This window comes from Callorhinus ursinus, unplaced genomic scaffold, assembly GCF_003265705.2.
Source record: "Callorhinus ursinus isolate GAN/ISIS: 27379988/994484 unplaced genomic scaffold, GSC_fseal_2.0 scaffold7, whole genome shotgun sequence".
Taxonomy (NCBI): domain Eukaryota; kingdom Metazoa; phylum Chordata; class Mammalia; order Carnivora; family Otariidae; genus Callorhinus; species Callorhinus ursinus.
Genome location: NW_027397069.1, coordinates 5,578,757 through 5,605,989, shown reverse-complemented (window position 1 = coordinate 5,605,989; position 27,233 = coordinate 5,578,757). Strand labels below are relative to the sequence as shown.

The 27,233-nt window shown below is 39.1% G+C and overlaps 1 protein-coding gene across 3 annotated transcripts in view; it reads right to left on the bottom strand.

Annotated features, from left to right (window-relative positions):
* Positions 1–27,233, bottom strand: part of NALCN (sodium leak channel, non-selective) — a 308,717-nt gene that overhangs the window by 104,140 nt on the left and 177,344 nt on the right. For 2 of the 3 annotated variants that reach the window (XM_025874689.2, XM_025874690.2), the window contains exons 14-15: positions 18,324–18,461; positions 4,132–4,206 (exon numbers count right to left, since the gene is read on the bottom strand). In XM_025874689.2, the coding sequence (XP_025730474.2) occupies positions 4,132–4,206; positions 18,324–18,461 (213 nt within the window). The remainder of the gene's footprint in view (positions 1–4,131; positions 4,207–18,323; positions 18,462–27,233) is intronic. The other variant, XM_073894331.1, reaches the window with a different exon arrangement.

The following is a 27,233-nucleotide window of genomic DNA, read 5'->3' as shown; positions in this document are numbered from 1 at the left end:
CTAAAATATGATTATTTATACACGAGTAATTAATAGTCTTATGAGTGAGCCTCCACAACAGGTATGACTCATGTTTGGCATTTATATAGCTTTACTGTGACTCAGGAATAGAGCCTGGGCTTTAGGTCTGAATTGCCTAGGTTTGAATCCTAACTCGGCTGTGTATTAGCTGTGTGGCCTTAGGCAAGTGACTTAACTTCTCTGTGCCTTAGTTTCCTCATCTGTAAGATGGATATATTAATAATAACCACATCATAGGGTTGCTATGAAATTTAAATAAGTGAAAATACACAGCACCTGGCACTGAATGAGTCCGGCAAGTATTACTGGAGCTGTAAGAACCTACAGATTAGTTGGTGAAAGGATAAAAGAGGAAAAAAAAGTTTGTACTGAGCAAAGACAGACTATGGAGTATGCAGTGCTGTCTGGACCCTAAAATGTTAAGAAAATCAAATACTTTTTACATCTTCCCCATTCTATTCTCTATCTTGGAATAATAAAAATAGAGTATTTGCATTTAAACCCTTAAGGGCTGAGGCTGCACACTGAAAACTAAATAAACAAATATTTCAGGTAACATTTTTATTGGAGGTCTGAAAGAAGCTGTGAGATACAGGCTAACATTATTCACATGACTATATGCATGTGTGTATGAAAGTGTATACGTGTGTGTGTATGTGTGTGTATGTGGGGGTGTATTCTTGAAACTATGTAAATGAGGCCCACCTCAAAGGCCAAGATCACTGGAAATAAGGTGGTGGTGGGGTATAAAAAATGACACAATTAGTAAAAACTCATGAAACAGAATATTCTTATACAGAATGGAAAAAAATGAAACAGGATATTTTAGTTTAGTAAGCTAATATTTGGTGAGTTTCAAGTATGAATTAATAGGTGAATTTAATAGATAGGGAGTGTCAGTCTAATCAATAAAAATGTACCAATAAAAATGAGTTTCCTGTTTTATTTATGGTTGGGATTTTCAGTGTTCAAATATCTCCAAATATTCTAAGAAGATACTTCAAATTGTAGGCTGGCATAATTGGATAATCAGCTATGGTGTATAGGATTTCCAGAAATACAAAGCATCACTAATATACAGCAAGTGATTAAATAAAAGCCATTTTATAACTAATGATAGATGTTCAAAGCAAAGGACCATATAGTTTACTAAAACTGTATAGTCCAAGAAGAAAGTCAGATGTCAATTAAAGTCCTGATTTTTTTATTGTTGGTTTTTCTCTTGGGGTCAGATAAAAAGTATACATATATGTTATATATACATATATACTATATATAATATCAACACTAATATCAAATATTAGTACATCTGAATTCATAAACCTGAAAAGAAACTGCCATACAGATTTATTTTACTTCTTTCTAGTGGAAAAACTATTTTAGAAAAATGTGGGCTGGAATTATATGGAATTTTAATTGGTCAATGGTTATTTAAAACCATATTGAACCTGGCTGTACCACCAGTTTAAAAGAATAGAATATTTTCATTTTATCCATAGAATACACATTTTAATGTTCTCTACTAAAATCTATGCATAGTAAACATGGTATACAGGAAAACCCACATCTAAATACCAGATTTGTAAAGCAAGGACTAAGGTGGTTATACAACAGCAGATTTTTATTAGTTATGTCTACTGATATGGTTAGTCAGTTTCAATTTTGAACTCACTAATTACATATTTCTGTAACTAGAAGCTGCATAAAGCGTTTGTATCAATGGCATAAAAGAAGTTCCCAACTCTCATTTGAACAACCTGTACTGTTGCTGCAAACTGAAAAGATCTGGAAGAAATCATTTCCACTGTGCCCGGAGGGCCATTTTGCTTGTGTAGCTAAAGGACAGGAAAGCACTTATATCCTTCCTTGATATGCTCACAGTGGGCATCCTTTTTATCAAATATATATTTTTTCTTTTATTGACTGCCCTTGGTTAAAAGCACAGACTTTGGAGATAAACAAAAATACAAAGACGAAATGCCTAAAGTGACTTTAAGATATGCAAATGACAACAAAACCATTTAAATAGGTTATGTCTTTGCTTTCCTTAAAAAGACAACTTAGATGCAATTTAAAATTTCTGAATGTGTAGGGCCTTCCTAGAATTCCAGGCAAGACTTGTTTTGTAGCCTTGGTTCTTTGTTAACATCCCAATTATTATTCTTGCAGTGGTGGGGAGGGTGATCCAAGAATATTTTACCCCCCTTCTCAGGCAAGGGAAACAAAAGCAAAGATAAGCTATTGGAACTACACCAAACTAAAAAGCTTCTGCATGGCAAAGGAAATCATCAGCAAAATGAAAAGGCAACCTACTGAATGGTAGAAGATATTTGCAAATGATCTATCCAATTAGGGGTTAAATACAAAATATATAAAGAACTTCTACAACTCAACATCCCCCTAAAACCAAACAATCTGGTTAAAAAGTAGGCAGAGAAACTGAATAGACATTTTTCCAAAGAAGACATCCAGATGCCCAAAAGACACATGAAAAGATGCTCAACATCACTCATCATCAAGGCCATGCAAATCAAAACCACAATGAGACATCACCTCACACCTGTCAGAATGGCTGAAATCAAAAAACACAACAAACAACAAGTGTTGGCAAGGATGTGAAGAAAAAGGAATCCTTGTGCACTGTTGGTGGGAATGCAAGCTGGTGCAGTCACTGTGAAAAACAATACAGAGGCTCCTCAAAAAATTAAAAATAGAATTACCATATGATCCAGTAATTCCACTACTGGGTATTTACCCAAAGAAAACAAAAGCACCACTTCGAAAGGATATATGTCCTCCTATGTTTATGGCAGCACTTACAAGAGCCAAAATATGGAAGCAACCCAAGTGTCCATTGATAGATGAATGGGTAAAGAAGAGGTGGTGTGTGTATATATATATATATATAATGGGATATTACTCAGGCATAAAAAGAATGAGATCTTGCCATTTGTGACAATATGGATGGAGCTAAAGGGTATCACGATAAGTGAAATAAGTGAGACAGGGAGTGACAAACACCATATAATTTCACTTATATGTGGAAACTAAAAAACAAAACAAATGAACAGATAAACAAAAAAATCAGAAACAGACTCATAAATACAGAGAACCAACTGGTGGTTGCTGGGGAAGAGGTGGGGAAAGGCAAAATAGGCGAGGGAGATTAAGAGATACAAACTTCCAGTTATAAAATAAATAAGCCATGAGGATTAAAAGTAGAGCACGGAGAATATTCAATAATACTGTAACAACTTCGTATGGTGACAGATGGTAACTACACTTATGTTGAGCATTGCATAATATATAGAATTGTTGAACCACTATGTAGAACATCCAAAACCAATATGACATTGAATGTCAACTATATTTTAATAAAAAAACGAGTATCTTATCCCGTGTCCTCTTCTCACACCAACTCTACTTCTCAAAGGGTCTCTACTCTTTGATACAGCCAAATATTTAAGCCAAAGATCTTCCATGCAACAGAAACTATGAGAATGGTCCATCATGCCTGTTATCTTTCTGCCATCAATCATATAACCTTCACACATTTTCATTTACATTTTTGGGGGCATGATTATCAATGCTATAATATCCAATCTGTTTTCACACATAACTGGGCACAGAGCTGATCATTTATTCTATTCTATTTCTTATAATGACTATGAGCACCAAGACTAAATTCTCTTTTAGTGTCTAGAGGTCAGGCAAGTTGATGCTTAATATTTTTATGATGATGGCCAAGAGTATTACACATAATTATGCAAAATGGCAATCTGGCCCTGAGGCATTTCATTTTCAAACACCTTCATGTAATGGCAGAAGGAGAAGAGTGGCCAATCCAATTTCCTGTAGTATGTCCATCTTACTTTTACTCAAAATAGTAATATGAAAATATTCCTAGGATAATTATAGAGCAATAAAAAACCTTCCCTGTTGATAATGGACAGAAATTAAACAATAGAGAATTTTGCCAACTTAGACTGCCTTTACTTATTAAAATCTATTTTTTTTACTTTGAAGCTCTCTTTTAACAGTATCTGTAAGCACGTTTTACCCTTATTTTTTTTAAATGCAGATTTGAAGAATTCCCCACACATTACTTACTTGTTTAAGCTTCTTTAGATCTTCATCAAGTTCTAAGTTGTCCAAAATAACAGCAACAAACAAACTCAGGAGGATCTATAAAATGGTTAAATAACAATGAAAAAACCCACATGCCGTAAGTATCAAAATATTATATATATATGATATAGAATATCTACCTAAAAATATATACTACATAGAATGCATTAAATGAAAAATGAACATGTAGTTGTGAAGCACTGCACAGGGATTTTAAGGTATTTAGCACAAATATGTTAAAGGAAATGCATACGTTAACTGAAATAAACAATTTAGGATATTAATTTGCTCTATGAAACCGATTTAAATGGAAATTAAGAAAAAAGTTTTTATAACTCAACAGTCCCACTTCTGAGACTATATCCAAATAAAATAATTTGGAGTATTAAAAAGCTTTATATACAAAGGTGCTTGATAGTTATTTGTAATAATGAAATACCAGAAATAGTATCTAACCTTACATAAATAGGTAATACAGTTATGCAGATCTCTATTATAAAATTCACGCAGCCATTACAAATTCCCATTGTGAGAGCTAGTCTCCAAGAGGGTCCCCTGGTGTTCACACTCTTGTGAGCCTCCTCCCAAGTTGAATACGGCTGGTCTGTGCAATAGGTTACGAAAATGATTGTGGGTGACTTATGAGACTAGGTGATAAAGACCCTGTGGCTTCCAGCTTGCTGTCTCTTGGATCACCCACTCTGGTGGAAGCCAGGTGCCATGTCATGAGGACACTCAAATGGCCCAATGGAGAGGTCCATGTGGTGATGAACCAAGGCCTCCCGCCCTGTGAGTGATCCATCTCACAGGATCCTCCCGCCCTAGTCAAGCCTTCAGTTGACTGCAGCCCCACCAACATTTTGACTGCAAACTCATGAGACGTTCTGAGCTAGAAACATCCAGCTCAGCCTGTCCCAGATTCCTGACCTGCAGAAAATATGTGAGAAATAAATGTTTATCCTTGTAAGCTCTTATTGTCCATAATTTGTTATACGGCTAGATAAAGAATGCATTCATGAATTTTAATAGTATTGAAAAAATGCTCACATTACAATATTAAGTAAGAGTGTACAGGGTAGAAGTGCAAGGAGGTACAAAAAAGAACAACAGAGCGAATGCTAGAAGGAGGTACTTTAGAAATGTTAACGGTGGGGCGCCTGGGTGTTTCAGTTGGTTAAGCGACTGCCTTCGGCTCAGGTCATGATCCTGGAGTCCCGGGATCGAGTCCCACATCGGGCTCCCAGCTCAGCGGGGAGTCTGCTTCTCCCTCTGACCCTCTCCCCTCTCATGCTCTCTCTCACTCTCTCTCTCAAATAAATAAATAAAATCTTTAAAAAAAAAAAAGAAATGTTAACGGTGCCTGCCTTTGTGAAAAACAGACTTCCCCCTTTTCCTGGTATTTCACCACATTTCACAAATTAAAGAAAAAAAGGCATATGCTTTTTTTGGAATGGGTAAATAAGGTAAAAGAGAGAATGCAACACAAAAGTAGAATTTTAAAAAATATTTAATTTTTAGTCCTTTTTCAAGTTTGAATTCTCTAAAGCTCCACATTCATTTGATAGATCATTTTCATTCCTAATTTATGTTCCTCCTTTCAATCTCCCTCTTAAGAAATTATTTCCATTCGTTAGTATTAGATGGCTAAGCATGAAGGTAAGAAAGTTAGGGCAATTTAGTCATGACTTTTAAGTACCAGAGAGATTTATTATGCAGAAGTTAATGGCTAGCTCTTTTCCACGTTCAATGAGTATATAACAAGGGGAAAAAGAGCTGCCAGATATTATTAAATTTTGACAGTATATGCTTGCCTTGGGACAAGTGCCAATACCCTCCGTTTAAAAGCCATGTCCATTGGGATCCTACCAGAACTTAAAGAAGATACAGAATGGTCTAGATGACAGATGTTTACTGATGTCACCATGTCTGCCACACCACGGACACCTAGGCACAGATATATTCAGCCTTCCTCTAACCAGACATTATTCTCAACAGGACCTTTCATAGTCCCCTTTAAGTTTAGGCCCCTTGCATGACCATGATCTTCTCATCAAGAGCAGTGTCTATGGAGGGGTACACCATTTCCATCACTCTTCGGGTACTTGACCAGGCACTCCTCAGTCCTAATTTAACCAGTTTTCCTATCTTACCAGTAAAGGGTAAACACAAATCTAAAAAGAAAAAAAAAATTCCCTGATGATAAGAGGGAAAGTGACAGTTCTCTTCCCTTTTCTTAGAGCATTTCCTTCAGAAAACTTGTCTTCTTCTGGAAATTCTTCTCCTGCCCCTTTGAGATGTATATACATCAAATTAAAAGCAAAATAAATCTCACTTATTTTACAACCCAGGAATGGTTTTCTTTGGAGGGGGGCAATCTCTTTGACACATAAACATCAGGCAGACAGCACCCTATCTATTTCCCCTTTTCCCTTTCCATGGGGGGAGTGGGGGGGAAGGGGAGTGTCACTTAGCCACACGGTGTCATGTTGCGAAACTACCTACTTGTCTGGAAGGTATCCATTTTCTTTTTCTTTTGGATAAAGGTAATTAGCTACCACAGATGGCCACCCCAATACCCAGGTGAGTTTAGGGGGAACTCTACAAATGGTGTTGTCACGTCTTCTTATGTGAGGCCTGGTTATTTTCATCTGGAGGACACAGATGTAACGGGCTATACATATACAAGGTGAGATTGCTTTGTCTTTGCGGTCTCCTTAGTGGGTTGCCTGTGATGCCTGCTGCAGTCTGGATTGGTGCTGATCTGATCATAAAACTATTTTCTTTCTCATCTACCTTGGTGGGGAGAGGTGTTCTGGGTTGGCAGGATGTTTTATTTTTAATTATTTTCCCAACACCAGACAGATGGCAGGCTACTTAAGGACAGAGAGGTTATGTTCTTCGATTAAATTCGACAGGAAGTTGATTGGGCCCCATCAATGTGTCAGACACTGCCTGGTCAGGAACACAGATACGATACTGGGCTCACTGCTATGAAGTTCACAGTCAAACTGAGCCGCTGTAGGTTGGCGGCCGGGTAGAAGGAGCACCGTGGTGGGAGACCTCAGTTAGCCACCAGACACTGAGTTTTGAGGCCCTTGTCTGTGAAATATTACAGACAATAACAACAATAGCTCAATGAATTGTAGCTATCCCCTTTTATCATTTAATCTTCTTCTGACAACCCTGTGGCGTGGTACAGCCTGTATGAAAATATACAGACATAAATTTAGATAGGAGAAACTAAAATAGTTTTCTTGATATTTCTACACATGAATTTAATTTAGTCCATAAACCCTCCATTTGTTTGCTGGCTGAAAACTGAATCTTGTTGTATCGATTCAATTCAGTCCTTTAAAACTCAGTTACATTTGAATAAATGCTCCTTTTGCTGGCCTAGGGTCAAGGGCATGCTTATCATCAGCGTCTGGTCCACTGTGGCCATGGGGCCTGTCCTCTGTCCCCCATCCGGGGCAGCGATGGTGCTTGTTTGGGGGCCTCTGGTGAATTGATCACCATCTCGGCTCCTGTAGCTCCTGCTAAGGTCTGATTCCCAGTGACACCCTCTGTGTTAGTTCCCTGGGGCTGCTGTAACAAGTTGCACAAGCTGGGTGGCTGGGAACGACAGAAATGTACTCCATGATAGCTCTGGAGGCCAGCTGTCCAAAATCAGGTTGTCAGCAGAACCACGCTCCTTCAAGAGGCTCCAGGGGAGGATCGACCTCGCCTCTCCCAGCTTCCAGGGGCCCCAGGCGGTCGTTAGCACGTGGTGGCATCACTCCAGTCTCTGCCTCTGTCTTCACGTGGCTGTCTCTTTCTTCCTGTGTCTCGTCTTCATCTATTTCTTATAAGGACACTTGTCATTGGATGTAGGGCTCCCCTGGATAATCCAGGATGTCGCATTTCAAGAACCTTAGTTTAATGACATCTGCAAAGACCCTTATTCCAAAGAAGGTCAAATTCACAGTTGTGGGAGTTAAGACATGGACATCTCTTTTTGGGGGTCCCCATTCAAGCCCCTCTACTCTCCATCTGGTCTCTAGCCTGGGCCGTTGTTCTCACACAAGTGTTGTTCCTAATCAGGAAGTCGGGAAATTCTGCCATTCCAGGTGGGAACTGAGAGGGACTTGTCCTTGAGGTTCTCTCAGGCCTCCCTCTCTTCTCAGAACTTCCTGGACCTCCAACTCCATGCAGGCCACCCCTCATCTGTGTGGGGTCTCCGGCAGGGCTGCCACCCCCCACAGTTCTGATGAGAAGTGGGGCCAAGTCATGGATGTGGAGCACACCCGGGTTGGCACCAACACTGCCGCGGGCCCTGAGTGTGGCTGCTGCCCTACCATGGAGACAGGCTGCGCCCCCCTGCCTCCCTCAAGCTCCGTCCTGGAAAATGTTGTTTCTTCTCAGAAAGGAGGAACGTGAAGGAAAACTGGAGCGGGGTTTGACAGGGAGGCTCACACAAGTATGAAGACTGACAACCGAAACTAAACCCAATCAGAGTATCACACATTTAGTTCTGAGCATTTAGACCTCTGAGAGCTGATCTGGGCCAACGGGCCGGAGCGTGTCTTCTGAATGCTACTTATTTAAGATTGTGAGGTACTGATAAAGTCCAACCGTGTGCTACCAAGATAACAAAATATCAAGGAGAAAGATCATTTTTGGCAGGAAGAGAATTATGAGAAAGGATTTCCAGGTGGCATGTGCAAAGACAAGGCCTTGGGAGCATGTGGCTTATTTGGGGTCTGGTGAGTGGTTAAGTACCATAGAGCATGGCTTCCAGAGGCCAGAGAGGTGGCAATTTGCCCAAATGCCACCAACGGAGGCTGGGAGGTGTGAGAGGGAGGTTGTAATGATCACTAAGTGATGACATTAGCTTCCCTTCTGTTAATTTTTTCCTTCCAAATGTAATTTTTTTAGGCATAAAAAATTTTTAGGCAAATAAAATAATGTAGTTATTTTAAATTGGCTCATTGGAACAGTGACTAGACAGTATAAAGTACAGTTTGACAAAGGGCTATTAAATACATAAGGTTTTGTCATAAAAAAAAAAAAACCAGTCATTTTATACATTCTTTCTGGAGGAGAGAGAGAAAAGCTCCCCTCAGAGCAGGACAGAGAGACAGATGTGAGATGCTGGCCATGGTTTCTCCTTCTCATGCAGATAGGAGCTGAGTTTTCAGGGCAGAGAGAAGGCAAGACTCAAAAAGTCAAAGCTTTGGCTTTGCGAGGAGAAATGATGAAGGCGCTGTGCGGTTTGAAAGCCCCACATCTAGAGTTAAGCAGTTGGGAGGGGTCTGGGCAACACATTCACAAATAATATAAGAGAAAGTTTAAAGTTTGCTTTCAACCATCATTAAACTTAAGTTCTTTCTTTTTTTTTTTTAAGATTTTATTTATTTATTTGAGAGAGAGAGAGAGAGAGAGAAACAGCACGAGAGGGGAGAAGGTCAGAGGGAGAAGCAGACTCCCCACTGAGCAGGGAGCCCGATGTGGGACTCGATCCCAGGACTCCGGGACCATGACCTGAGCCGAAGGCAGTCGCTTAACCAACTGAGCCACCCAGGCGCCCAAACTTAAGTTCTTTCAACAAATATCTTTGCATGTTTCAGCATCACTGCTTAATTAACCTGACAGTGTGATGGCACCCACAGAAATCGTATTTAAAAATCTGCGTGGAGCTCGAGTTTCCTCCTGAAACTCCATTTGGACATGGACTTTTAGCTTGGTCCCTGTCGCTGAGCGTTGGGATAAGGTAGTGACCAAAGTCTGGCTTTGATGGCCTGTTTGGAATAGAAATAGAAGGTGCAGGAGAGGCAGGATTCACTGCTGTGATTGCAAGGAGGTGAGAATTACTTTGTAGTTCCTTCTCAGGCTCTAATAAGGTGGCAATAACCACTGTGATAAAGGAATAGAAGTGAAGGGAGGCTGACAGCTCCACTATCAACATATTTAATGTAAACTGTCAAGGAGACATTCTTTTCCTACGGACCTGGTGCTGTGCACAGTGGGGCCGAGGGTGCATGCTGGTCTGGGTGTTGGCCACTTCCTCCCCACCCCGGAAGTCACAGTAGTGGGGGACAAGTCCTCATTCTGGAAGCAAGAACTGTTCCCCGATTCTCTCAGTGTTTTGTTGTTTTGTTTTGTTTTTTTTCATTTGTTTGTTCTGTTTTTATAAAAAGCTGAGGTAATGCTCACGAATAATCTGAATGCATTACACTGAGGTCTGAGTCTTACTTTCAGTGTTTACCTACAGGTGTCACAATTGCTGTGCCAAAAGGTTTTCCATCATCATTACATGTGATTCACAGGTTTATATTAAAATGTTACTGATATAATAAATATTTTTTACGGGGACTCACCACACGCATCACAAGAGCGTCATCGTTTCCACGGGATGCTTTTACCTTTACACTTGACCAATTCTAAATTATGCAGTCAACCTGCTCTGCCTTATTTACTAATTTTTAATGTTTAGATTTACATAATACTTGAATTTATAATGTGGCACAGAATACTACATCAGAATTTTTTAAATGATGCATTTTCACAGGAGAAAGAGGCTCATGGTCCAGTCCTTCATTTCCTCTTGAGCTTTTTTAAGGCACACGTATACTTTCGACCCAGTGGTATTTAATTTGTACAATCCTTTAAAAAAAAAAAGGAGTTCGGGGCGCCTGGGTGGCTCAGTTGGTTAAGCGACTGCCTTCGGCTCAGGCCGTGGTCCTGGAGTCCCGGGATCGAGTCCCGCATCGGGCTCCCTGCTCAGCGGGGAGTCTGCTTCTCCCTCTGACCCTCCCCCTCTCTCATGCTCTCTCTCTCTCTCTCTCTCAAATAAATAAATAAAATCTTTAAAAAAATAAAATAAAAAAAGAAGTTCATATATATATATATTTATGCTTTGGCTACTCTCCACTTTTAACAGGTCTATAACAGTCCATTATATTAATATGCCAGTATTTGTGCTACCACATAATACATGTCTACCATGTAATAGACAACTGATGTAATTTATGTAATTTATCCACTTCCTTATTTTATGAGCAATATTGATACATTATGAATCACCAATTTCGATGAAAAGGTGTAGAATAACTATTAAAATATCCTAGGTACCTAATTCTTCTAGTTTGCTCAGATTATAACGTCCATTCTCAAGATATTTTTAGCCTTGATAATGCATTTAGTGGGGAAATGTCACATATCAAGTCCCTGGAAGCCTGGCAAATCTCGTTCCCAGAATTTTTATGAATTGGACATACCAACATATTGGTGGGATTCTGACCTTCTAGCTAAGTGGATTTCAAAGCATCTGTTTCCAGGTTCGATATGGTTCCTGCCCCACTTCCTTAATAGGTGTTTGGCCACCACAAAATCTCTTTCCTTCTCTGACTACTCCTCTCACGCCTCGCACTCTACTGAAAAAGTCAGATCCTCCTGAGCTAAGGTTTTGCTAGGTATTTGCGATGTTTTAAGTTTTATACATTCAACCACAGACAATTAGTCTGATTCCCTTCCTTTACCCAGAACACATTTCAGCAGGGTTCGGGAGATTACAGAATGCAGAGGCAGGTGCGTTCCCAGTCTCATTATTCCCTCCAGTTTTGTTGTGATGGGACCACTCTGCCCAGCACACCAGGGCACTCACCCTCTCTACCTCACACTCAGCGTTTGGGGCAGCATGACTCAGACTGCTGAAAGTCACAGTTTATTGTGAAAGAGGGGGGCCTTACCATCTGAGAGTGGGTTTTCTTGGCTGAGAATCTCCACCTTTATTTTACATTCTCTCTATCTCTGCATACAGTCATGTCTTTGTCCTATATACATCTTCCCCTTTCCCTTCCCACTTCTTCTTTAAAGTTTACTTTTACTACTTTCTTTTCCTTACGATACAGCTTAATGACAGCCCATTAGCTGAAATGTCACCTTTAATCTTATTTCGCTCGCTACGGTGAACTTTATTAATAATTCCTTTTTAAAAATTATTTTCAAGCATACGGTAAAAGCACAGCAGGCATCTGGTCAACACCCCATAATCCTGTGTTTTTCTTTTTCCTTCTTACCACTTTGAATCACACTACCCTAAGTTGTCTCATGAGCTGTAGTTGGAAACAATCTCTTTTTTACATAGGTCAACAAAAAAGTCAAATGTAATCAGAGCAATGTAAAATGGGATCTGTTCAACACAGATGCACTCTTAAATGAATTCTATAAAATCAAGTTATTTAATTTACACTTTGGAATGCCCATTTTTGTCAGCAAAATATGACTATTCTCAGAAAGCTGCCACCACAGAAGCAAAATCAAGAGATTGCTGTGTTAATTTAAGCACTTCAAAGGTAACAAAAAGACTATCCACAATGAACGCTTAATTACATTTTCTCTCTTTCAGTATTCACATCCCAGGGCTTTCCTTGGAAACAATAATAAAGGGAAAAACACTGAAGAAAAAAAATAGAGGTTTTCAACTGGATCAGTAAGTCTTCCACAGTCCTTATCCCCTAATCATTGGCAAAAGTGGGGGAAAAGACAAATTTCACAAGCACTCGGCAAACTGCGATCAGGACAGAAATACACAATACATACCTGGTGGATGAGAGAGACATTTTAAAGAAACAATAGATAATGGTTATGAATATGCATTTGCTATACACTTAAGCTTGATTTTCATTGTGGGCTGACAAACTGGTGCCCCCAGGGGGCAATGGAATAGCCTGCTGTTTTTTATTCCAGAACAAACTGCAGCCAGTTTTTTTTTCTTGTTTTGCTACTTGGCATATGCCTGTCCTTGAAAAGACTAAATCAGGAACTCCCTGGGTTGTGCGGCACCACTGGGCCAGTGTGGATAAAAAACAAAGCGGAGCTTGTATATTTATGTGGACTTTTTTTTCCTCCCATTTGGCTTAAAATGCTTTGTAGTATTTTGCAAAAAGAAGCATACAATTTAAGAAAAATGCTCATTTTAATGAAGCTCAAGCCTAAAGACAGGCTTATGGAATCGAGATTTTAACTTCTAAGTGTTCAGTTTTTTTTTTTTTTAAGATTTTATTTATTTATTCATGAAAGACAGAGAGAGAGAGAGAGAGAGGCAGAGGGAGAAGCAGGCTCCCAAGGAGCAGGGAGCCCGACACGGGACTCGATCCCAGGACCCCGGGATCATGACCCACGCCGAAGGCAGACGCTCAACCATCTGAGCCACCCAGGCGCCCCGTAAGTGTTCAGTTTTTAAGGGAATGTGATGCATATGTCACAGAGGCCTAGGGTCTCCAACCACATACTTATATGTCAATCCACAAACCATTTCCAGCTGTTTCGCTGTCAATATTTTAACTATTTCAGATCAGGTAGGGCTGGATGAGTGCAAATCAGATGTTTATTATGTGGGCACTGATCCCACGGCAATCCACAGCCTTTTATCACTTGTGTCATTAGGTCTTGAATGGCAGGCTTTATTCATTGGTTGGTTGGTTGGTTGGTTGGTTGGTTGGTTGGTGTTTACCAGCCCTACTTCTGCACCGGTTGTAGGCTCAGAAACGGCAGGGATTAAGCTCTTGTCTAATCTGGCCAGGATGTAGGTTGGTACTTAGACCCAGGAGCTGAGATTCAGGAAAACGGGGTTGAATCAGATTGAGCTAACTTGATGGAGGCCACGGTAGTGACTGTGGGTTGGAAGATGTCAGGAAAAACAAGGTGACTGCTGATCATGCTCCAGGCAAAATCTCCAGTGAACTGGGGAAGTGACTCCAGTCTCAAGACTTTTGTTTGGAAATGGAACTATCAGGTTTAATTTAGTTATATGGAGTATTTTCTTTCACTGAATTAATTAGTTCTCATTTTAAAAAATCACTTATAAATGTAGCAATCTGAGTAGTTGATCTTTTGGCTTTAGATATCACAATCAGGCAACCTAACTAAATATCTCGAAATGTAAAAAACTTCCCATAAATCTGGTTGGGAAAAACCAATGTGAATTTTATTGCAGTGGTGTATTTTATCTGGCTCACACTACGTACAAACAGTATGTTATGATTACTTAAAGACCTAATGGTGGAAGGCAGAAATTCAAAACAATTAGAAGAAGACAGAGGAGAATATTTTTACTATCTCAGGGTAGGAAAGAATTTCTTAAGCATGAGTCCAGAAAAAATATTGACCAAATAAGTGAAAAAATGATCGTCTTGACCACATCAAAACATAATGTCAAAAGACCTCACAGATACATTGAAATAGCAAAAGGCTGCCTAAGAGAGGAGATTTGCAACACCTATGGGATTACTATCCAGAGGCTATGTACCACTCCAACAAATGCATTTTAAAAAGACAAACTAGCCTTTAGGAAAATAGGTAAAGCATACAATACAATTGGGTGAATCACAAAGATGGCCAGTAAGCTCATGAAGAAGTGCTCCCTTATTAACAATTACTGAAAGACAAAAATGCAAGTTTAAGGCCAAGTGATATTACCATCCAACTCATGAGACTGTCAAAGTCTTAAGTCTAACAATATCAACTAGAAGTGAGAACATAAGAACACAGGGATTCTCAACACCTGAGAGGGTGAATCAGTACAGCTTGCACACAGAACAGGGGTCAGCAAATATAAGCCCCAGACAGTAAATATTTTAGGCTTAGAGGGCCAAGAGATAACACTGATGATATTCTGTGAATACTTATATTTGAATTTAAAAACGTGCAAACCATTCTTTGCTCACAAGCTGTATAACTAAAGCCTTCGGACCAGATTTGATATATGGGCTTGCAGGCGCATGCTACAGAGCCATCTGGGCAGGATCGAGGATCCTGAATTCTACTTTCTGGCATATATACCACAGAAACTCTCACACAAGTGGACACAGCGTACAAACGTATTAGTTGCAATATTGAGAGCAAATCATTGGAAAACAACGTAAATACCCACCAGGAAGTTCTGATAAACAAATATGGCATAGTCAGTTATATTCCATATATTCATGACTATACAGACTAATGGCTGAATGAACTTTACATGTATTAAAATAAAGACTTTGAAAACAGTCTTTGGTGACAAAAGCACTGAGAATGTATGCAGAGTTGGATACCATTTATTCTGAAAATTGCTGCTACTAATCGTCTTGAGGAGGGAAACAATGATCAAGTATAAACTGGCCTCAGCATGGTGTGTGGTCATAACAGGGAAAAAAGTATGCAAGCACATCTCCCCCAGGGACGGCCATCAGGGCACTGGGGCAGAGTTCTCAAACTACAAAATTAATATGAATCTTACAAACTAATGGTATAAAATGTAGATTATAACCTTAAATTTAAAGCACTATATGTTTCTGATGGACACATATATATGTGGGAGACTACTGCACTTCATTGATTTTAAGACACTCATTTATTTTCACATTTTAACTACTCTGAAACTGGAGTGCACCTTATCATCTATATGTATGGTTTCATGGTTGCTTTTTGTTAATACTAAACAAACTAAGTCTTCCTATAGTTGACAGCATGTTAAATTCAGTAAAATATGATTTAAAACTGGAAGTTAGATTCAGACCAAATGCATCCTAGTCGTTGTCTGGGAGAAGAAGTGTGGGAAAGAAGGAAAGATCAAGGTAGAGAAGGACTCGGTCCAGGAAGGGGCATCAGTGACATTTTAAACTGATCAGTGATACTTCTACAAATTAAAAGCATCTGAACTAATATAATAATTTTTCAGCACTTATCAATGTATACCCTTAAAGGCACACTCCATCTTATTTAAACTCAGTGTTGGGGACAGCTGTGATCTTCCTCACATCCCACGGCTAAAACATCCTCAAAAATACAGCTCACATGGAGATGGCAATCGTGGAAAGGGGGTATGTGCGGCATCATTATCCTCATTTTCAGATACATGACAGAGAGGTTAGGGAAGTTGTTGGATTCTTCTAAAGTCACCCATCTTGTGACCCACAGAGCTAGAACCTGAATCTAGACTTTGAACTCCACAGCTATACTCCACCTTATTTCCCAAAGTGCCCTCGTTGCTTTCCAGATTTGGAAAAGACTATGAATAAAAGAAGAAATTATTTCAATTTATAGTTTTAATTTAGAATCACGTTTTGAAAATCATGATGGAAAAATTACAATAAATGGTTTGGGCAGATACTTGACTCAGTAGAATGAAAAGGCAGAATTGCATATGGATTTTCCAGATGTGCTCTGTGGATTCCTAGGAGTGCAGGTGAGCCCTCGGGAGTCCTTGGAAATGCTTCCATGTTCCACAGTCAGTGCCATGGTTTTGACCCATAAGGAAAAATGAGGCTGCCCAAGAAGTCAATGCACCAGATTTAACATTTTACTTCATCATATTAGTGCTCGCTGTAGAAGTTCACTTGAAAAAAAAGTACTTTGGTAAACAGTTTATTAGGCTGAATCAGTTTTTTCTTGCTTTCATACTATGTGAGACTCTCACTAAAGGATTAAATCTATGTGAAAAATCTGCCATGAGGATAGCAAACAAGTATACCGTTTTAATAGAAAAACAATTAGACAGATTATTACCACACATGGATGATTTCAATCATCTCTCTCCTACCTTGAACCCATGATCAATAGTCTCCAAGCTATTCCATAGTTTTAAAGGAACTTAGACACAGTAGATGCTTAATAAACAGCTGAATTCACAAATGAGTAAATGAATGAATGAATGAATGACAGAGACTTAAAGGTCCTGGAAGGGAGGATGCAAAGTGCTCAGAGCCACATGTCAGCAGTGCGGGCAGATTTCGCTCTGGAAGCCGGGCCTCCTTCCCCCCTGCTGAATGTTCTTTCCTTTTGTGCATATTTTAAAAGTCACCCCATGTAAAAAAATGCCAAAACTACTTCCATGTGATTCTACTGCTTGAATCTAAAACTTTACACCAGATAACGATGCATCCCCATACACTGCTTGACGGATGTGTCTCGGTTTTGGAAAGAAAGGCTCTGCCTATAGCAAATGCAACCTCCAACACATCTAGTTTCTGAAGCACTTACATGGTTCATATTTAGAATTGGAAGGGACCTTAGCACTCATTTGTAATCTGTTTTATTTTAGTGACTCTTGGACAGAGGTTTGACTCCATGAAGACATTTTCAGGGATAGTGGGAAACATCGCAATCTAAGGAAACAGTGACATAGCTGAATGACAGGCTGTGAGTCCAGGAAGACGTGGGAACATTCTGGCTCCAGCATTTGCACCCTACGTGGCATTGGGCAAATTTCTTAACTCCTCTGAGCCTCAGTTTCACCATCTGTAAAGCGGGAGCATTACCTACCTTGGTTGTTCCAAATACTAGGAATAAAATTATAAAACATTTTGCTTTTCAATAAACAATAGCAGTTTTTTTTTTAATTTCGTGTGTTTCTGATAAAGGATAACATTTTGGGTTCTTACTTTGGAACTTTTAACATAATAGAGCTTAAGTTGGCTTCTTAACTACATACACTTTTATTGTAAGGAGATGTACTTTTGCCATTAAAAGACCTGAGGATTACATCCCTTCGTATGTTAAGGCCACATTTCACAATTTTTTTCTTTCTGTTTAATAGAAATGCATTGAAAAGAAAAAAAATCTGCTGTGTGACAGAAGTCAATTTTTCCTGGGTTTTGGTATTAAATTTTCATGATGCTTTTTACAATTTATTTGTAGCTCTGAGTTTTAATGTCCTCCCATGCATTTCTTTCCATCAAAGCCCCAAAACACTGAGCTGACTTCTCACTGTACCCCAAGATCTTCACCTTGTCTTCAGTTTAGTCTCAGCTTGGAAAAGGAAGCGGTGACACTGAAGATCTTGTCTCTACATGATAAATAATAATAACGGCAGCAATCATAATAATGTAGTCTGGCTTGATCCTTAGATTATCCAGAGTGGGAATGCTTAGAGATGATGAAACAGGTACGCAAATGCGGGATTTCCATTTTGTCTCGTCTTGTTTTCCCTCATGTGAACACTTGTATCTGATGGAGACGTCTTACTCAGATCTGAAATCTAGTTCCTCAAGGAGCTCGATTCATAGGAATTGAGACTGGAAGGGACCTCATCTGGTCGGACTATTTACATGGGTTCTCTGGCTCTTGTTCTGAAATGGAAACTAGGCCACAGAAACCGGCTGATGCTCATCCCACTATGGTTGTAAGACAGAATTAAAAAGAAATGCTAAACTCACCAGAGTGGCAAAGAGATGGTACAGAATGAAATAGATGGCCACCACAGGTGCCCACATGTGGCCCACAGCATTCAGGGTTTGGTCCATCACGTCTACCCATCCTTCCTGGGTGAGGATCTGGAACATGGACATAAATGCCTGCGGAGGAAGACAACGGAGGTGTTAAACACTGCTTAGGCGCAAGTGCATTTTAAAATTAGAATGTGGTGTTAGAGGACTCTGGTGTCAACACTATTGATTTTTATCTGATTGATCTGAGGAAGAACAGCCTTAATGCAACAGATGGGAAAGAGCTGAGAACTAAAAATCCTAAAAGCCTGATATCTAACTTTTCAGTGTTTTAAACTAAAATAATCACCCTGAATTAAAATTAGCCTCGTGGGTGGGTAAATACTATTGAGTAAATTGAAGAAAAAATCAGGATCTCTTGTTATTTTTTTTTTCTATTCTCTAAGCAAGCTAAGATTTAACATTTCCAACAGGTAACTGTATTTTTATTTTGCTGCTAAGTGCAACTTATTTTTATAGTGAATTGCATTTGATTGTCTAAAGGCATATGAGAATAATAGCCTTAATTTTACTTTTATAGTATTCATCTATCAAATTATTTCAGTTATATTAAAAACAGGAGACTCTCTATAAGAAAGAAATATTTTCCTTTCTTTCTTCTTTCTTCCTCCTTCCTTCCTTCCTTCCTTCCTTTCTTTTGCTGGCTCTCTCTCTTTCTAATGGGGGGGGGGTAGCGGGAGAAGGAGAGAGAATCTCAAGCAAGCGCCACACTCAGTGTAGAGCTTAACAGGGCTTGATCTCATGACCCTGAGATCATGACCTGAGCCAAAATCAAGAGTCAGAGGCTTAACCAAAAGAGCCACCCAGGTGCCCCAAGAAACAAATATTTCTAAATGATACTGCCATACAGAGTAACTTAATAAAGACAAACACACTTGTCATGATTATTTTATTTTCAAGGCACAGAGTCAAGACCATGAAAGAGGCCAAGACCTAAATAAATAAATAAATTAATTAATTAAAATAGAGCATTCCAACAGAATCCAGCCAAGCTACAAGACTCATACTTTCTCTGCCAAGATCTTTGGTTAGTTCCATTCTTACAAGTTTTTCTTATTAAATATAGAGTTATATGTAGAGCCCTGACTCATGTGTCTTATATACATTAGTGGTCAATAAATGTTTCTTAATGAGGATTTATGATAATGATGATGTCTGGGGAAAGTGAAAATTGGAATCTAGTGACTCTTTAAAAATGTCTTTATAGGCTTTAGTACAATGAAGTTGTAAACTGGACTCTCAGATTCCAAGAAATAAGGTCCAGGATAATACAAAGACGGACAGAGCCCAAGATAAAAACCCTGTTACATTGATAGGATCTTAGAGACAAAATGGTCACTACAGGTAATCTACTCTGACTCTTTCTTTTTGAAGATAAGGAAAATGAGGCTTAAGAATGATAGGTGATTAGCCCAAAGTCACTCTACTAATGTGTGACACTAACAAGTTAACACTGAGTCATTATGACTCCAAAGTAAGTCCTTTTCCAAGTATCACATTCTGTGTTCAGTGAGGTATTGAATCTACTACTTTCCAAGCTGTACCCCACAGAGTAAGCTCTCTTAGCAGTTTGCTTTGCTAGGGACACTTCACGAACTGTTTTAGAAGTATGACATTAAATGCCTAGCACATAGTGGACCCATCTGAACAAAGGAGCAATTAATTGTTAAATGATTCTTGTACCAGGAGATAAGTTTTTCCACTTACCCTTTGTCCATGTGTGAAACACTTAACATCTCCTTGAGTTAATTTTTCTATAATCTCATTACCCTACAGTGTGTCTTGTTCACAAAAGTACGAAGTATGCTGTTAGCGATGCTTGAACTCAGCTTTGTCAAGGACAATATAATACTTTCCCTGCCAGGGGGCCTAAGAGAATATTAGCTCTAACTCATCCTAAAAATGCTTCAGAAGATTTTGCAACACGTCATTTAACTTCATAAGTATGCCAGCACTTATCATCAAGGGAATTATTTTTTTCCCTGTGTTTTTTTTTTTTCTGTCGAAGATTTATTATGTACAAAGACAAGGAACACAGGTTCCAAAGATGATTCATAAAAAAATATCAGACTGCTGTATTTTCTTCAATGAAGATGTCACCAGTGTGAAAAAGTGTGTGCATCCTAAAGACTCAACAGCAACAGGGGAAGATCAAAAACCCCCACCAGTATAAAGGGAATTTTACCCAACATGGATTTCTTTCCCCCAAAATGACAGGCAAGCTTGTGATTAAATCCAACATCTATTCTTAGTACCTAGAGACCAAAAAATGCAGGTGTACCTTTCAACTGCCTTGGGCACTAACCAAATTAATTTGTTTTCATCCACTACATTAGCTTTCATGAATACTCAGCTATTATGCATTCAGTAAATGCTCGGGAACGTGGAGCTATGGGATTGTAACCCGTTGCTGGCAGATAAGCAATGTGGGCAAGAACACTGGGGTTATCTTCTACTCTCTTCAGAGTCTCAGAATAAAAAAAAAAATCTCATTTCTGTACAGCTTAGCCACCTGAAAATGCATGTTGTAAGATGCTGTGAATTATATTTGAGAGCAACGCTTTGTTACAATGTGTGTCTTTCTAGCTGCTTACGTGGATAAACCAATGAAAATTAGTGCCATGAAATACGTCTATCACAGGCTGAAAATGAATTTGTGCTTTGCATGAAGGCTGCTATTTTATCCAGCAGATTTTTATCTGCTGAGATTTTATCCAGAAATTTAAATCCCGATGATTGAGATGTAACTCAAGTACACTTATATTGTCCACAGAATGTGCGTCCCTTGAAGAGTCTGCTTAGCTTACTTATTTAAACATGGATTGTTAGTGGTTTCTGGAGGCTTGAGGTGTCAGGCATTGAAATGAGGAAGACACAGTTTCTTCTACCAAGAAATTTATAATCAAAAGTGATAGAATAAGATGAAAATGACCAACTCTAATAAAAGGTAAAATGGAAAATATGGTGTATAAGAGAACTATGGTAAAGCTATCAGGGAGCAAGTGAGAAGTACAAATGTATCCCTTCTGGGTGAGGCAAGAACTGTTTGGGGAAAATGATGGCAAGTGATTGTCATGATGAAAACAAGTATGATGTAAATGGTGGAGAAGGGGGCAAGGAACAAAGACCTGGAGGAAGTCCTCTCTTTTCTCCAAGCTACCCGCTGTTATGTAATGCCAATCTCCTACCCTGTGGACCTCTTGCCCCTCCTTATGGGTTTCCACCAGCTCTTTATAAATTAAGAAAACTAGTCTTTTATCTGTCATATATGTTTAAGGTATTTTCCTCTGTTTGTGGCATTTTTGCAAACATTAATTTTAAATTTCTATGTGGTCTAATTTGCTATTATTTTATCTAAGGTAAAAAACAAAACAAAACAAAAAAACTTCTCTCATTGGAATATTAGACTTAAATGTACGCGTACTTTTATGTTCCTTATTTTGTTATGTTTAACATGCTTAACCAGAAGTCACTATTTAAATCAGTCTAAATCTGGAATTTATTTTGGTATAAGAAGTGAGATAGGAATTAATCTTATTTTTTCTTTCAAATAGGTGATCACCTGACTCAGCATAATATAAATGAAAAAAATCTATCTGTTCAATAATTTGAAATACTCCCTTTATTATATACTGAATACTCATATAATTTCAGCTCTAATTGTAAATTTCTATTCTTCTCCATCAATCTATCTGATCTCCAAATTGTCTAACAATTGTACATTTCTTTTAATAACTGGTAAGATTCCTAGCTGCTCCTCATAAACTTTTGTTTTCAGAATTCTTTCATTTATTTTTATATATTAATTCCTCGAAACATCTTGTTTTATTTGTTGAGATCACATTAGTCTAAGAAAAATTGATATTCTTATTCTCCAGTCTCACGGAAATGTTTATCTTCCCATTTATTAAGTTTTTATTCATGATTCTGAACAAATATTTCTTCTTATATGGTTTCCACACATTTCTTGTTAAGCTGATTAATATTACTTTTCAAAAGTTTAGTCAAGGTGATGCCATATCGTTAAAATATTGCATAGTAAAGGAACGTGATGATGGGTTTCTTAATGAATGATAAGCATAAACTTTATGTTTTTCAGTCCTAATTGGTCTTTCATGCTTGTCAGTACATTGACAATCAACAGATTGATAGTCAGTATGTTGACTATGAAAATATTGTTCACTGTGAGCCCGGTAATGTTCTCAAATCCTACTTCCTCCTCCAGGGCTCCAATGTATGACCTATATGGTACCAGAGGGAGAATGTTCCAGATTGAGCGGCTCCCTTTCTCACTGTCTGCTAATTGCTCAGAATCTGGCCCAGTTTAATGCACTTTATTGGAATCTTTGCTTTCTTAACACAATGTTCAGTTTAGTTTAGTTTTGGTTGAAATTTTCTGATTTTTTTCACACATTTCATTGGGAAAAGAAATATATACTTTTTTCCCAACTACTTCCTATACCTTCCAGATTCTCATGCATTTTATCTATTGGTTTGGAATAAGTTCCACTGTTACGCTCCTATAGATGTTCCTCCTGAAGCCTTCAATTACCCCAAAACCATTTGATTCTTACTCTCAGATATTTTTCTTGGGGGTCCTCTTACTACTTGCTTTAATTTGGACTAATTGCTTTTCATATCCGCTCCACAGTTGTCAGGATCTTGGTTTTTAACTTTCTTATCTAAATCTTTTGTTCTCTCCATTATAGCATCAGAAAGTCATCCCAGAATCTCATCCCTACTCATGACAGTCCTGTTTCAATGTCAGCTGGGTTTTCTTCTCTCTGTTTTGCTGTCTTTGTTTGAGGAGATGGGTCTGCAGGGACAGAAGTGTTCACTGGGGCTATGGGAAGTCCTGCTTGGAATATCAAGCTTCAGATATTTCTTCAATTCAGATAGGTCCCAGAAATCTTTACTGCTGCCAGAGCCAACCAGTCCCAGGTGTTGGCAGCCTCCCATTCACCGGCTCTCCCAGCTGTCTCCAGGGGAGGGCAGATAGCCTGATTCTGCCCGTTTGGGTTCTCGGGAGAGAGGGAGAGAGGACAAGAGGGGCTCTCCTTACCACCATGCCCCAGGGCCACCTGTCCCCTCGTGGCTTCTGTTCTCTTCATACTCTCATGGTGCTAAACTTTTGTTTATTACGGGAGATAATTCATTTGTGGAAATTAGGATTATTTTGCTTTCACTCTCAAGCTTTCTTCCTAGCTGGGAAAAATAAAATGGTGAGATCTAGCAGTTTATTTTCTCAGGTAAAACAGCTGGAACATGTCATTTCTATACTTGGGGGTTTCTTGTCCTTTTCCAGGCCTATGCATGCTCCAATGGCCTGGTCTCCTCAAATTGAGGGAGATGAGTACATGTTTTAGGATTTGCTTTTCCAATTTATGTTCTTCTCAACATCTGAAAAACAGGCTTAAGGCATGAGACTAGAGAGTTCATCCTCTATGATTTTCTGTTTCTCTCCCCCTTTTTTCCCTCCTTCGTAGTAGCTGCTATTCAAAGATAATGGCACAAAATTGTGGCCTTGCCTTTGTGTGGTTATTGCTGGTGTAATTTTTTCTGGCTGATAATTAACTATTTTATTTGTTTCCTTAAGTTTTAGGGACAGAGGGTCTGTGATTTTGCTACTTCACCCCTCAATTCCAAACCTACAGATGTAAATAGGAGTAAACAACTTTGTTTACAAGTGCTTTTACTTTTTAAAAGAATTTTATTTTTTTCTTTAGAGAGAGTGAGAGCATGTGCATGTGCATGCAAATGCGGTGGGGGGGAGGGGCAGAGAGAGAGGGAGTGAGAGAATCTTAAGCAGGCCCAAGCCCAACTCCCGAGCTCCGACATGGGCCTTGATCTCACCATCCTGAGATAACGGCCTGAGCCAAAATCAAGAGTTGGTCACTTAACTCCTGGGTGGGACTGAGCCACCCAGGAGCCCCTACAAGTGCTTTTACTGTTTTGATTGTGAATGACATAATCCCATATTAAACACCAGCATACAGGTCAGTCCCTTTCATACTGGAGGTGCTTGGCTACACTAACTGAATCAGGGATGAGCCGTTAAGCTGAGAATGGCCAGTTGCACTTAAGGTGATCAGGAATAAACAAGTCTGCCTCATCAGAAAAGAACTAAACCAATCAAAAACATCTCTAATGAGCCTCCAGTGGAAACTATAGAGAAAAATCACATTGTTGGCTGTAGCATCTGGAGGTGAACAACTGAAGACTAGCTATACAGGTCAGTAGGAGCAAGAGGGGTCATGGAAAAGTCAGAGTTATGAGCATGTTGATAATCCAAGGAAGCAAAAATCTCTGAATGAACAGAAGTTAAGTGGGAAAAAAAACACAGAGTAGAGATGGCAATGATGTTCACTGAATGGAGAAGAAAGGTTGTGAAAATCACTGGTTCAGGGAGCACCTTTTTCTAATTGGAGTGCATCATATTCCTCAGGTATGTGGGAACAAAACAAAGGGCAAGACCAGAGTAGAGGGTGACAGCTTCAAGGCAGGAGTGTGACAAGGCAAGCTGTTCCAGGGGTGATGCAGGAGAGAACACATCTAAGAGTAGAGAACTAGGGTCCTGGGGTCACTGAAGGGCACGAGCACTGCAGTGGAGAGCCACAAAATTCACTGTCAGCCCTTCTCAGCCTCCTTTGCTGGCATCTGCTCAATTAATAATCTCTACAAGCTACAGAGCCTCAGGGCTCGGTCCTCCGATCTCTTTTGTGCCTCTCAACACTCACTAACTAGCTGGTCTCACTCATTCCAATGCCTTTAAATACCGTCTATATACTGATGACTCTAGTCCCATATCTGGAATCAACTCCATGTCTCCACTTGGATGTGTATCAAATAGGAATCTCAAGCATTAGACATTTCACATCAAACTCTTTATGCCCTATTCCTCCTGTCTCCTTCCCATCTCAGAAGAATGAGAGCTCCATTCTCCAAGGTACTCAGGCCAAAACCTCAGACACTTGGTTCTTCTCATTTCCTCACATCCTGCATCCAGCCTATAAGGAAATCCTGCTAAATCCAACCTTGCTTGGTTCTTGGACTCAGTTCCACATTTATTCTCAATACTCCCTGATATCATTACTAAAACAGCTAATTTCCCCAAGTAGCCCTACATTTTGGTGCTATCCTTTCTGGTCATAAACTGACCCTGGGGGACTTGAATAAAAATAAGACGACCAAAGAGGGAGAAATAAGAAAAGTATTTTCATAGCTTCTCTCTTATTCCAACTTAATAGCCTTGAATGTCGATCAAAAATGGGATGAACAATGTCCCCTAGACCAGGCTTCCACCAGGGCCAAGGGCCCATGCCAAAGTATTGGTGGTAGGTTGATCAAAGACAGGACATCTTTTCCTCTCTCAAGGCCCCAAGGATCCATTCTGACACCAAATCTCTTTCTGATGGACCTTCTTAGAGTTAGGTGAAAGCAATGCAAGAGTATTACCCTATACTGAAATAAACAGGCTATAAGTCTTTGTCCAGGCCTTGCAAAGCAGTTCATAACCCTTTAAAAAGGTATCATGGATGCCTTTTGAAAACTTGATGCCGCAATGCATGTTTTGGGTTTTGAGTATATGTGGATATCAATTTAGGTTAAATAAATAAATAAATATTCTTAAAAAGTAGGATGGGTAAACACCTCAGGTTTTGGTCAACATATAGCGAGCAGAATATACAGAATGATCCCATCTGTAATATACAAATCTAGATGTGTTCTTGTGTGCCTCAAAATGATTGAAATCCTATAAAATAAACTTAGTGCTTTGGGGACTGGAATGGGGAGGACTGAGGAACTAGGAAGGGGCGTAAATACTCTCTTTCGAATTTTTTAAAGTAATAGCTTTCCTGAGGTATATTTTACATACCATAAAATTCATCGTTTAAAGTCTACAGTTAAGTGTCGGGGCGCCTGGGTAGCTCAGTCAGGTAAGAGTCCAACTCTTGATTTCAGCTCAGGTCACGATCTTAGGGTCCTGAGATCAAGCCCCGTGTTGGACTCCTTGGTCAGTGGGGAGCCTGCTGGAGATTCTCTCTCCCTCTTCTGCTTCCCGTCCCCCCCCCCAAAATAAATAAATTAAAAAAAATAAACTCAACAATTAAGTGCTTTTAGTTTGTTTTCAGAGTTGTACAACATTACCACTATTTAATTTAAGAACATTATCTCTGCCTCCCCTCAAAAACTATGTACTCATTGGCACTCCCTCCCCTTTCCTCCCTCCTGCAGCCTTTAGTAACCAATATACTTTCCGTCTCTATGGATTTGCCTATTCCGCACATCTTCTATAAATGGAATCATACAGTCTGTGGGCAGGGTTCATCCACGTTGTAGTGTGTATCAGCACTTTATTGCCAGTTGATACTGCATTATAAGGCTAGACCACATTTTATCTATTCATCAGTTGATGGATATTTGTTTTGTTTCCACTTTTTGGCTATTGTGAATAATACTCTATGAACATTCTTGTACAGGTTTTTGGGTGGACATAAAAATTCCTTTTCACTTAATATGCCTTTTACCTGTTGTATTAAAATATATGTAAAAACAGATATTTATTTCATTTTGAAAAATATACACATTAAACATTTTAAAATACGGTGAAGAATACCACCCATGTTGACATACAATTTTCATTTTACCAATGTAATTTACATCTGTTTTATCTATCTTTAGCTGGTTTCAAGAACTCTCTCTACAATAGATTTGCTTTGAAAATGAAATCCATTTGACAACTTATATAGTGGCTCAACCTTTTTATGGGGAGTGTCCCTGCTGTGTCTTGCTACCAGTCAGATCTAAAATAGAAGATTTGACTTGATGGTATTCACTGAG